The sequence below is a fragment of the Cyclopterus lumpus genome, chromosome 8 (assembly GCF_009769545.1).
Source record: "Cyclopterus lumpus isolate fCycLum1 chromosome 8, fCycLum1.pri, whole genome shotgun sequence".
Lineage (NCBI taxonomy): Eukaryota > Metazoa > Chordata > Actinopteri > Perciformes > Cyclopteridae > Cyclopterus > Cyclopterus lumpus.
In genome coordinates this window covers 20,571,740-20,584,849 of record NC_046973.1, presented here as the reverse complement: position 1 = coordinate 20,584,849, position 13,110 = coordinate 20,571,740, and the positions used below count along the sequence as shown (strand labels likewise).

The 13,110-nt window shown below is 46.5% G+C and overlaps 1 protein-coding gene across 1 annotated transcript; it reads right to left on the bottom strand.

Annotated features, from left to right (window-relative positions):
* Positions 1–688: 688 nt before the first annotated feature.
* On the bottom strand, positions 689–12,681 carry iqck (IQ motif containing K). Its single transcript, XM_034539086.1, has 9 exons — positions 12,391–12,681; positions 12,187–12,308; positions 11,568–12,108; positions 11,377–11,474; positions 10,918–10,970; positions 10,716–10,793; positions 10,467–10,551; positions 5,298–5,409; positions 689–2,452 (listed from the first exon to the last, which is right to left on the bottom strand). The coding sequence occupies exons 1-9, from the start codon at positions 12,431–12,433 to the stop codon at positions 2,283–2,285; spliced, it is 1,302 nt and encodes a 433-aa protein (XP_034394977.1). The 5' UTR covers positions 12,434–12,681; the 3' UTR covers positions 689–2,282.
* Between the last annotated feature and the right edge of the window lie 429 nt (positions 12,682–13,110).

Below are 13,110 nucleotides of genomic sequence, written 5' to 3'. Positions count from 1 at the left end.
GTAAGACCTTTCTCAGACGTACTTTTGAATACTATCTATTTGTGTAAAAGGTCATGTGACTGCAATCATAATTCCCATGTATATCAGATGACACACTTAATGTCTGTGCTTTCTCAAACACAAAAAGAGAGCTGGCTCTTGAGAAGCGAAGAGATTAAAGTCGGGGGAAAAAGGTCCAAAATAGAACGATTCCCCAAAAAGGAACAACATGCCGTCGTCACTGGACCTAATAATAATAATAATAATAATAATAATAATAATAACTCCCTCTGTTAGTTTAAAGACTCGTGGGAGAAAAGAAAAAAGAAGACCATTTTCAAACTGATATCGTCCGTGTTGAAAATCAAATACTGTGTTGGAATTTGCACAAAACTTCTTCTCTATGTTAAGTTTGTCATCCGTGGGCAGCTCACTGAACCCCCCCCCCCCCCCCCCCCCCCTCCAGAGGAACAGCTGACGGGGCTGATATTGGTTTTCACAGCTGTGACTGTGCAGTGACGCAGCATGCCTATGTATAGAACTTGATTCCCTTGATTAGAAAAAAAACTAAAACAAACGGTGAACTCATATTTCTGTAACTGAATCAGGAAAAAAAAAAAGAAAAAGTACAATAAAGTGTCATGTTTGTAGTTAACTCCTAATTGGACGTGTTGTTTTTTCCCCAGGTAGAGATGCAGAGACATACCTGTGTAATGCACAATTTATGATTTCTTTTAAATGATACTGTTAATTTAAGATCAATATATTTATTACATATGAACAAAAAGGCAAACATGTTACATTTGAACAATAAACTTGAACATATCAACTGCCTATAATTAAGGCCTTTAAGTTCCTCCATGTTTTAGGGGTTTGAACAATGTTTGTGTATATATAAGAACACGGTATTAATATAACTTATATAATCAGTGGATTCCTAGACCTACACTTCCATCGCAGCACCAGTTGTTTACTGGTTTTGCGCCGACGGCCTGGTGCCCGCTCCCCTCTGCTGCGGTGTGATTTGGTTTCAGTCGGGCCCAGTGCTCCCAGTGCTCCCAGTGCTCCCAGACTCCGTGGAGCTGGCTGCAGTATCAGATGTCCCCAGAATGAAATGGGATGTGTTATCACCTCCCCCCTGCAGTGGCAGCTGTCTCCCAGGCTTCCACATACACATCCACATGGCCCTCCTCATGCCTCACTGTGAGGCGGGTGCATCGGTCCATCACTAGACTGCCGCTCTGCAGAGACACTGGAGGGGAAACCAGACGTATCCTCTCAGGTACGTGACCGAGTGCACTCCATCCACTCAGTTTAATCGACACGCAGTCAGGAGAAGACGTTACAACCCGCACGTTCTCTTGAGTTGGCATGAAGCACGCAGTCCTTTTATCCTTTTAATCACATGTTGTGAACTTTCCACGAGCGTCTTCGTGACATTTAAGATGACGCGTGATCACGACAAGGAACAAAATGCTAAATGTGTAACCGTTGGTTACGTCTAGCAAACAACCAAAATATTCTATCTCTGAATAAAACACAGCGTGTGCAAAATATACAAATCAACAGGAAACCATCATACGATGTCAAATGTATACGCTAGTGAAAATGTTTCTGTTCATTGTGATGTTGGTATTTTATGCTGTGTGCGACGGGGTTATTATCACTTGGTAAACAGCACGATCTAAGGAGGTAGCTGTCAATCACCCACCAGTGATCCCAGTGATGTTTTTATTCCCCTTTTCGCTGACAGGATCATTTCTTTTCCTAATAAACAGGATGCTGCTCTGCACGCTGACTCACTTTGCCCTCAATTCCTGGGTTGAATGGAAATGCTATAACCTCTTCTGTCGAGTGATATGTATTGCTAAGGAGAAAGGTAATGACAAGGCAAGGACATCTCTTCCAGTGAGCTATCGGCTGGAGGTGCAACGAGTAATAATATGTGAACCGCACTATATGCTGTTCATTTGTCGGGTGAGACTCGTGAAGGGAAGCGATCCATCAAAAAAGCAATGAAAGCAATCAACTAATTAGACCCGAATCTCAGATCCTAAATCCCTGGCTGGCCATTTCAAATTGGTTAGAGGCCTTTTTAATGGCTTGTTTGACTGATCATTTTGGTCGGTTGCACATCAACCTCACAGAGTTCAATAGCCTCCAACAAACTGAAATAAAACTTGATCACGGTAACGAGCTAATGATTTCCGGTAACAGCACCACCAGTCAGGCTCAGGTTTGGAGCTCCTGGTGAAGAAGGAGACGCTGCTGTCGGGGGTTTGTCACTGTGCACGGTCTGGGCATCAGTTGGTGCTGTGGAGGCTGGGGGTCAGCCACTCCACACCCCCAGGGGTCATCTGAGGGGTGGGGGTGTGGACCACAGTGCTCTGGGGGGTGGGGGAAACCACCTGGATGGACACATCTGAGTCGCCGGGCTGGGGGCTTCCTGGAAGAGCTGTCATGGCAGAGCCCACTGGAGACAAACAAGAACTGCAGATGTTCATACTTAATGTCATCACCTCAACAGTTTCCTTTTAAAAGTGCATTCATAATCCAGAAAAAAAATCAGTTATTACAAAAGTTTGGGTGCTATTTAAATAATATGGACGTTTCAAAAAGCTCAAAGACGCAGCCGATCTCATTATACTCTAAGCCTCCTGCTTTTTGTACATCATGTTGGTGTTCGAAGGCATTAAACTATTAGTTTCTGAAAGAAAAGTTGTGCTACTCTCAATCACAATTCATAGAAAACTATATTTAATAAGACCTGGGATGATACCAGTTTAACAAACTATGATGCAGCCAGTTACTGACACTTTTCGGTAAAAGCGGCTATTGCGTTTGTCTTTTTGTCATCCGCCAGTAAAAGGCAACGGCTTTGACGTTATGCAAATGAAGCTTCGATGAATAGACTGCTATATTTGTCCATTTATACCAGATTGTAAATGACGCTAGTGAAAGTTGTTTTGCTGTCACTGTGGTTTGAAGTGTGGTTTGAAAACTCTTGGGGTGCATCAATACAATCGTTGGCATCAACATCTGCATCGATGCATCCATTTAGAACCCTTTTTACCTTCTAAAGATACGTTTCTCTTTATCAGATACCATGAATCATACTGTTAATAATGTGCTATTGATACACATTGGTGTTGGCAGGTCTTCTGAATGAATGCAGAATGTGCTGCAATTGATATATCGAGATATCGACCCTTGAACAGTGCTTGGACCGATGTCACAGTCAAGGACAGATGTGGTGATTCATGACCCGTCGAGAGCTGCACCTGCCCAATGAACCGCGACCTCCTGACCTTGAAGGATCACCGCGTGTCGGCTCTCTGGGTTACTTTGCTCTTCCCCCTTTTGTTTTCCTCTCCGACTCGTTCCGATTCCAGGCTGTGAAACGTGAAATGGCAGAAGAGGTTTCACATGCTGGTCTCCTCGGGTCAAATGTGACGAGTGCAGCTGTTGCTGGATCGACTTAAAGGGTACACGGCGGGGAGGGGGCTTCCTTAAATAATTTCTCTTCGTCACTCGCCCTCTCTCTCTACCACAGCCTCCGCTATCTGTCAGTGCAAGGGGGGGGGGGGGGGGGGGGGGGGGGGGGGGGGGCAGTGCTTGCTTCATTACATCCAAAACAACAACAGGCGAAACCAGCCTGCCTCTATCTCACACATTTCTGGTTCCATCAATGTCTCGTCCATTTCAGATTCTGTGGAAGAGGTCATAAAATGGCTTCCATTCGGGACAGCCCGGGCAGACTCACACACACACACACACACACACACACGCGCACACACACCAGGCCCCCTGCTTAAATGTCAGGTCAGCAGTCGTGGTGCAGCGGCACGGCGGCAGCAGCACACCAGCCCGTGGCTCCCCAGTTGAAGAATGTCCGTTGACCCGCCGCAGCGAGCGCCTTTGTTGTGTGGAATGTGTCGGCGTGGAAGAAACCTGTGTTTGCGGAGCGGCCATTGTTTGTGGGCGACAAAAAAACAGAGATGCTACGACGCCCGGCTTTAGTGTGCAAGTTGGAGTGCGTGTGCGTCCCCGTGTCGCCTATTTGCACATTCATTTAAAGCGTCTATGGGTCAATATTCTTGGATGGATGACCACGTGGCCATTACACTTTTCACGGGGTCGCTCGCAGTGGTCGAACTCCTCGAGAATCGCTACCCGACTGCTGTTCTTCTTGTTTTCCGGCCCGCAGCTTTCCCGTTTCGGTTCACTCATCGCGTCGTTCTCCACTTCCCATCTTGTTCCCATGCACTCTCAACACGTGGTGGTACAGTGTGACAATAGACTGGAGGGTTACTAGCTACTGTGACAATAAATAAACTAATCAGGCTCTGTGAGACTGAGCTTTGTGCTACATGCTCAGGCTAACGCTAACATGAGCACGATAATGATGCAAATATGCTCATCATTTAGGTTACTTCGGACGACTTACAGCTGAAGCTGTTTTGCAGGTATTTTGTCATAAATCAAGTCATCAGAATACATCCAATAGTTATTAAAATATTGAATCTGGAACAAAGTGGTGGACTGACGAACCGACTTTCACAACCTTTGTCCAATTTGCTTTTCGCCACACTCTTTTCATGTCCTCTACAGTGAACCCTGTGTGTGTGTGTGTGTGTGTGTGTGTGTGTGTGTGTGTGTGTGTGTGTGTTCCCAGTCAGCCCCACTGGGCATGTGCCTGCATTCTCAGCTGCTCTGCTCTGTCCTTCATGCGTCCACACAAACACATTCAGGTATCGACACACTTCATCGCTCTATGCGTCTCTCTGTCATCACGTCCCTCCCTCCATCTCTTTCTCCACATGTAGTCTCCATCCTCTCTCTCTCTCTCTCTGTCACTCAAACAAACCCTGAGCCCTGAGGACATTTTCTTTCTCTCCTTCACTTTCAATCTTCTCTTTCTTTTTCTCCGACTCGCTCTCCCCGTCTCTTTCTCTTTCTCCGTCTCTGGCCTCATTCTCTCTCCGTGTCACTGCTCTACTCATCTCTCTGCTTTAACTTCAAAGCCTTGTTGGGATGAATACTGTATCTCCTGTGTGTGTGTGTGTGTGTGTGTGTGAGACTCTGCTGTGTGTACATTGGAGTGCATCGCGCCGTACGGGTGGATATGTATGCGCTGTAGCTCGTTTGTGTGAATGCTAACGTGTGTTGGTATCCTGCAGCTGATGTCGGCCACATGAGAAAATTCAATATCAATGGTATTGTGTTGCCAGCCGGCCTGAGGCCTGGCATTCACTGATTGGAGAGTGTGTGTGTGTGTGTGTGTGTGTGTGTGTGTGTGTGTGTGTGTGTGTGCTCACCTCGGCTCTCTTGTCGGGCCCAGAACTTCTCCACAGTTCTACCAATGTCGCCGTTCTCTCTCAGTTTCTTCTGCCACTGGCGCAGCTCCTGCACATCTGGCCGTGCTCTGATCTATCGCGCACAAAGCAAACATCATCAATAGCATAATTAAGTTGCTATAAGCTGCCGGTGATGCCCATTCAATATGTTTTTTAGTTAATATATCGTTCTGTTTACTTGTATGGTGGTTAAACAGTGGAAGGAGACACAACAACCTCCATACGATACTCTGCTTTTGTCCATAATATATTACACACCGAGTGAAACATCTTCATAAATATGCCATTACATGCTACATATTCTCAGTCAGGGCCCTCAGCTTTGGACCTTATAGGAATCTGAGGCTTAAAGAACCAGTAACATCTATATTTCACTTTTTTTATTGCATTATATTTAGTCTATTTTATTTGCCTTACTTTAACTTCCTTGATTTTATGTAACTGTAACTGAAATGTTTTACCATGCAACACATCCTGTAACATTGTTTTCAAAGGTGCTCTATTTATATAAATAAGCTTTATTACTATGATTATTTTCTATAATTTGTGGTAAGTTGTGAATTGCAGCTTTAACACTGACGCTACACCTCTGAACAACAAAGTTAAGAACATATATTAGCGTCTCAGTACGTGTTATGTAAACGCTTAAGTTAGCGATAAAGCACCATACAGTAGTAGCACCCACACCGGTCTTGTGTTCCTGGAGCGAAGCCCTGCACTGGCTGTGTGTGCGCTGCTGGCTTCCCCCAGAGATCACTAATCAGATTTGCTCTTTTAGATGAATAGAAAATGTCCCTGGAGAGCTCACTCTCCTTTATTATCGTCCCTTCCTCTTCCTCCTACTACTCTACCACTCGGCCTCCTTCTCCTTCCTCTTCCCCGTCTTCTCCTTCAGTACCTTTCCTCACTTCTGAAGATATCCCTCGTACCGACCCCTTTATTCCCGTTTCATCTCTGTATTCTCTCCTCACACTCCAATCTTGTTCCCCTCTAACTCCTCCCCCTCTGCTTGAAAGGCTACAATAGTGTTGCTATTAGCAGTGGGATGAAAGTGGGTCTGTTATATAAGCCTGGCGATGGTTTGAGGAATGGGTGAGACTGGCGGGCTCCAATGGTTAATTCACCGGGTGTCACAGTTCTGCAGCAGCCTCTCTGCTGATGGGAGCAAACCATAGAAATGGAAATGAGGGGTGAGGGTCAGGAGGGGTGGGGGGTTGGAGTCTGTCGTGTCTGCTCACCATCGCTTGTGTGTTTATTTGTGTCTTCTGTGGCCATTTCAACTTTGTCACTTCCCATCGGTGTGCTGCAGAAACGCTGCAACTCCCGTTCTCCTTCTGTACTGCTGAACAACGGAAATACCTTTTGGACCCCCCCCCCCGAGACAAAGCTTTGCAATGTGCCACACAAAGACAAAAATCTGTGGACTTTTTGAATAGACATGTTTTCTACTGGCCGCTGCTGGTTTGTGATAGCAGGAGACAAAGAGCTGCGTTGAGTGGGTGAGCGGTTTGAAGCCTGTCTGTGTGCATCAGTACAGCTGATCAGCAGGGCTGAGGTATCGTTTTGACTGTGTGTGTGTGTGTGTGTGTGTGTCTCTATACGCGTTACATGCATATATACATATGATTAAACACCAAAATATATTCTTCCAGTTTTCAATAATTAAGGATAACACAGCGACGTGTTGCTCAACGTGTCTCATGCTGTATGGATGTTGGTCGGGATTAGAGCGATTGCAAAGAATAACATTTGAACATTGCAACGCTACATGGAATAACGTGCATTATTTGACATGCACAAGCACAATAAAACACATGTTGAAAATAACACAAAAGCAGAACCCCTCCCCCCCTCACGCTCCCACATAGATGCACACAGTGGCACAAACGGTGCCCTCTATGCCTCTCTCTCTCTCACACACACTTCAATCTCGCTGCGCAGCCTTTCAAGCCGCCTTCCCTTCTTGTGCAAAGCTGCCTGTGAGACCGAGCTCCTGTCGGGCTCTCACACTCTGCACAATGGCTTCTGTCATTCAGAACTGGCTGCAGTCACATCCTCAAGCAGCCTGCTCCATCTTCTCCTCGAGCCATCTTGTGGTTTATTGGCCGATGCTTCCATCGAGGTTTGACCTGCTGAGCAACCTGTGATTTAAATCATGCCCTTGGAGACTCAGGCACAGAGGTCGGTTGAACTTTGACCCCACTGTCCTTTCGTGAGAAACCTTAAGACGTCAAATGCTCTCTATATTAAATATGACACTCTGGGACGGGCCCCCTGCTGCAGGGAGGGGGGCCGTGAGGCCGAAGCAGAGCCACTGGACTGGACACCCTGTGGCCTCGTCACCGACTTGAAGCCCAATTCAAACCGTTCATCTTTCACAACCCTCGATTCATTCATCTGGAATCACAGACCTAGTTCTACTGTGGACTCTGCAGCGCTCTGTGTGTGTGTGTGTGTGTGTGTGTGAGTCTTTCAAACGGCTCTATTAGTTTAGGATTTTGATTCAAATTGACTTACCAAATAATAATAGATTATTTTGTGCAAACAAAGCATCCACTTCAGGTGAGGAAATCTACACTTCTTCACTCTTCTGTTGAGCGTTAGATGAGAACATTGACACCGCTGTCTTAGTCTGCTACAGTCTTTATGTCTTTATGTTAAGTTATGATGCCGACTGTTAGTTGTAGCTTTGTACTTACTGGACAAACAGAGCGTGTTGATTTTTCTCATCTAACTCTCTGTCAGGAGGTGAATAGCCATATTCCTCAAAACGTTGAGATATTCCTTTCAGTGGACTGAAACGAGGAATCACAAACATCTCGTCTGACCTGCATCGGGCTGCACGGGGCAGCGCTGTGGAAGGAAAGCAGCTCGGGGTGTGCACGCTTAATAGATCAATAGAAATGGTCATTATGATAAAAGCCAGCTTCTCTACCGCACCACGAACCATTAATACTGAATACTAAATGCCTATTTATTACACAGCAGCCACATTACTCCAACTCAGCTGACCAGACCTGCGAGAGCCTGAGAAGTCTTAGTGACCAGTGTGTGTGTGTGTGTGTGTGTGCACGTACATATGTGTGCATTACAGCAGCAAGCATGGATGAGTGGATTAGTGTGTGTGGGCGCAGTATAAAGGAGATTATGTAATATGTTTAAACCCAGCAGCTCTTTATAGTTGTACATTAGAGAAACGGGAGACAATCGCATTGTCTGGGTCATAAATGGGAGTTAGTGTCTCTACCGCTGCTCTTCTTCACTCCTCAATACGTTTTGATGAAAGAGATTAATAATGCAGGCATCAAATTCCGAGCTACAAAAATACCCTGCTCCTTCTCCCCCCCCCCCCCCCCCCACACACACACACACACACACACACACTGCAGTCAGCGCTGCGTCAAGCAGGTTATATAACAGTAGAGAGTGAGGGTCTGTGGAGGGTGAAGAGCACAGAGTATATTGATGTAAGCAGAGGTTTGTAATTTGGATAAAGTTGTTAATATCACAGCATTAGATCTCTATACGTTACTATATTTAGCGAAGTGTTTAAAAACTAAAGCAAAAATCCCATAATCCTATTATACTCCAATTACTAAACTAAGCCCGATATTGTTCACTTTGATATTTATTCTCTGAGCCATGATATCTTGATATGAGAGTTTAGTCAGACATACATTTAGAATGGGAGACATTAAATGAAAATGTATGTAATAATATTTAATGATAACATGCTATTGAAAGAAAAGAAACACCTTCGCGCCAGAAAACAGACAAATGACGTCTCACACACAGAAACTGAGGACCTTCTACGGGTTGTTGGTGCTTCGGAGGAGTCCTCGTCTCTGCTGCCCACCGAGCCGTTAACAGGAACAGCAGCCGTGACGAACTACGCCCGTCAGGCCTCAGTGCCTACCCAAAATATCTCCACCCTGTGTACTTTGAATAAGTCATGATCTTAGGACGCGACCCCTCAGCTTCAGAGCCTGATGGTGCTGCGTCTACAGACTCCCATGTGCTGCTCAGAGGTTTCATCTCTCTCCATATTCATAGTCCTTCCTCCACCAACGCCCCATTCCTAATCCAAAGCCACACTGCAACATCATCTTGCCTCTCTCCTCCCTGTCATCGTCCATCCATCTGAAACATGTTCCTAACATAGTCTGAGCTTCATCCTTCCAGATGCATCAACCCGTTCCCTCACTACTCTCCCTTGGGGTGTCGGGGTGTGCTGTGCCATCAGCAGCCCCACCGAACCTCTCTTAGTTCAGGGTAAACTAAGTGAGGCGTGACAGGCCGTTGTTGTTACAGAAATGGAGGAAGAGAGGAAGTGTTGCCCCCTGCTGGTGCACAAGCAGCCCAAACAGGGACGCTCAGCTCCACCTTCAGATTGTTCAAACAGAATGTAACTGCCCTCGACTGCACAGCTGGCATCTTCTCCTCTCAGTGGTCTGTGCAGCGACACTGAAGCCGAATCCTCCCACGAGCACACGCAACATTTAATAGAAGTGCTTCTGTTGAGAGGGACGAAAACAAGACCCCCTCTTACATCCCCACAGCACACAAGACTCGGCTTATTTGTGTGGAGTAATTGCTGCCGCTTGCCTCTGGTAGTGTCTGTTTCTGTCTATTTATATCAGAGTACCTCAGACCACGACGCCCACACAGGAAGGACTTAAATCCCGGCATCGTGACATAATAATCAAGCTGCTGAATGAACTTTCAGTCCCTGTGCAAGAGAGACGGGATTATACAACCGTATCGCACTGTGGGCCAACGCACATGCAGGAGGCCGGCTATTGTTTGTTAGGAGAACAGACCCCAGCGTGCTCACACACACACACACACACACACACACACTGTGGTGTGTGGGGTAATTACAGTGTTCCTTCAAGCTCTTATTTGTTCGACTGTGACTTCTTAAATCAATCTGAAAGGTTTGGTACGGGGTAACTCGAGTTGGTCAGCCAGTGCAAGAGTTTTTTCCCAAAGCCATTAATGTCATTTGAAAAGTCCCTGATATTAGTTTATTTCTATATTTATGAAGGCGTTAAGGGCCCCGTGTTGAGCCAATCAAACTACTTTTCCTTTCACCTGTGCCCGTGTTGCTTCGAGCTATATGCAGTGTACCTTGTATCCCCTCCAGAAGGCCTGGATGAGCAGCGCCGCCTGATGCTCACTCAGCAGAAGGTACAGCGGGAGGGGAGACCTGGGGCTGCAGGTGGAGAGAGAGAGAGAGAGAAACACAGCTCATCTGCATAAACAAAATGCATCATTTTTCAGTTTAAAAAAACAAACATGTTTGTGTGTTGTCGTAATTTAAAACGCAGTGAGCTGGTGACCACGGAACTCTGATGACGCAATGACACACTGACTCACTGCATGCGGAGGAAGTCTTTGACAAAAGGGACGTCGTGGAGGTTCACCGGGACCTGGTCTCGCCTGCGGGGGTTGTGGCTGACGGAAAGGCACACAGCATTAAGAATGTACCATTATAGGGAATAAATGTGGTGAGGTGCACATTAATTATACAGTGACGAGACGGAGACGTGGGGGGGGGGGGGGGGGGGGGGGCTCTTACTTGTAGAGCCACTCAGTCAGGAAGTCACACGGGTTGAAGGATGTTTTTAGCCTCTGCAACACAACATAAAGTATTCAGCATTCCTGTCACAATACAACGCATTAATGTGTTAAAAGCAAAATGTAGAACAATTTACAAATGTTGGCCCTCGTCGACGATATATACGTTACTGGATTGTGTACGTATTTTACTGCTTCTAATTTAATACACATCAATGTATCACGTATTCTAATATTTGTATGTAAAGTTATGAAGGGGTAGAACATTTAAATGTTATTAGTGTAGCACACGTAGCTAAAAACTGAACTTAAATCACAGCACTTGAGTTAATAATGTAATTATTTTTTACCATATTTATCCTAACAGACAACCAAACGCACGCATTGCTTTGATTCCATTGAGGTCCTTTAAACAACACGGTTCACATGTATTTATTTGTTGGAGGATCAGCAGAAGGACCTTGAAGCAGCCTCGCTTCCGGGCTTCTTTCAGCAACGCCTCGAGTCCAGGCAACAGCGCCGGAAACACGTCGCTCTCCAAAAAACGTGTCACCGGACCTCACAAACGGAAAAGGAGGAAACGGTTACACAATATTCGTGGCCCAGGATGGCAGCTGCACCCTGGAGGGCAAAGTTCAATCACTATCTCACGTTCACGTAGTGGTGGAGGCGCCGTTGATGGGCACCTCTGACTTGAGGAGCCACAGGGAGCAGGGCGGCGAAGAAGATGGGCATCGTCCCCCAGGGGACCATCATCTCTCAGAGGACCATCGTCCCCCAGAGGACCATCATCTCTCAGAGGACCATCATCTCTCAGAGGACCAGCGTCCCCCAGAGGACCATCGTCCCCCAGAGGACCATAATCTCTCAGAGGACCATCGTCCCCCAGAGGACCATCATCTCTCAGAGGACCATCGTCCCTCAGAGGACCATCATCTCTCAGAGGACCAGCGTCCCCCAGAGGACCATCATCTCTCAGAGGACCATCGTCCCCCAGAGGACCATCATCTCTCAGAGGACCATCGTCCCTCAGAGGACCATCATCTCTCAGAGGACCAGCGTCCCCCAGAGGACCATCATCTCTCAGAGGACCATCGTCCCTCAGAGGACCATCGTCCCCCAGAGGACCATCATCTCTCAGAGGACCATCATCTCTCAGAGGACCAGCGTCCCTCAGAGGACCCCCGACCACCTAAAGAACCAATGGTGATAAGTTCAGGACATGCCGGGCGACAGGAGGCCGGTCGGACACGGGGACGGATGAGCTGACCGTGGCGAGTCCAGAGGACCCCGGAGTGTGCGTACTGGCGCTGTACTGGGAGAGCCGGGCGCTCCTCGAGCTGCCGTCAGGCCACGCAGCGCTGGGAGGACCCGGATGTTCAGCTTCATACTCTCCAAAAGACACGTGGTACACAACACGATATTAGTCTTTGAGTCACAACAGCCGAAGAGAGTATAAATGACGTCACCGTACCTTCACACACGCGCTGCCAAAGGGATTTGCTTTCGGCAGCCATTACTCGGGCTGGTCGCTCCGGTGGTTGCTAGGGACTCGCTCGGTTGTCAAGGAAGTACCCATGCCGTTGACTTCCGCCGCTCGGACTACAAGAGCGGAAGTAGCGTTGAGAGGCATTCAGGGACAAATAAACAAAACAAGCACTGGAGGGTGTTTACAAACTAAAAACGGCACGTCAACAACAACACGAGGGCTCACAGAAAATATATACAACTACGAAGAGAGCCCGACTCCGTCGCGTTAACTGCAGCTTCAACATTTCCGTGACATTGAACGTGTCATCATGGTGTAACACGTTGTCATGACTCGCTCACTAGTTGCATAATAACGTAGTTTACCTGAACGGGGCAATTCATGTCCAACAAACGTATCCTTTGATTGCGTTGTTCCGCTATTCTCCGCTAGAGGGCGCCAGGTCACTTTAAAAAATAATTTTAATTAATTAATGAGCCATAAAGTGAATCCACATTTGCAAACAGTAATTACATCTCGATAAACTCTTGGAAGGCATTTACTTTTAAATAGAGGAATGTCAGCATTTCTATTTGGTAAATTATTTATAAAGACAGCTGTAATTATTAACTAATAATTAACCCCACTGTAGGCATTTATACACTTTAATAACACCACACATGGATAGTTTACACATTAAATTTAAATACCTTTTAGGACGTCATG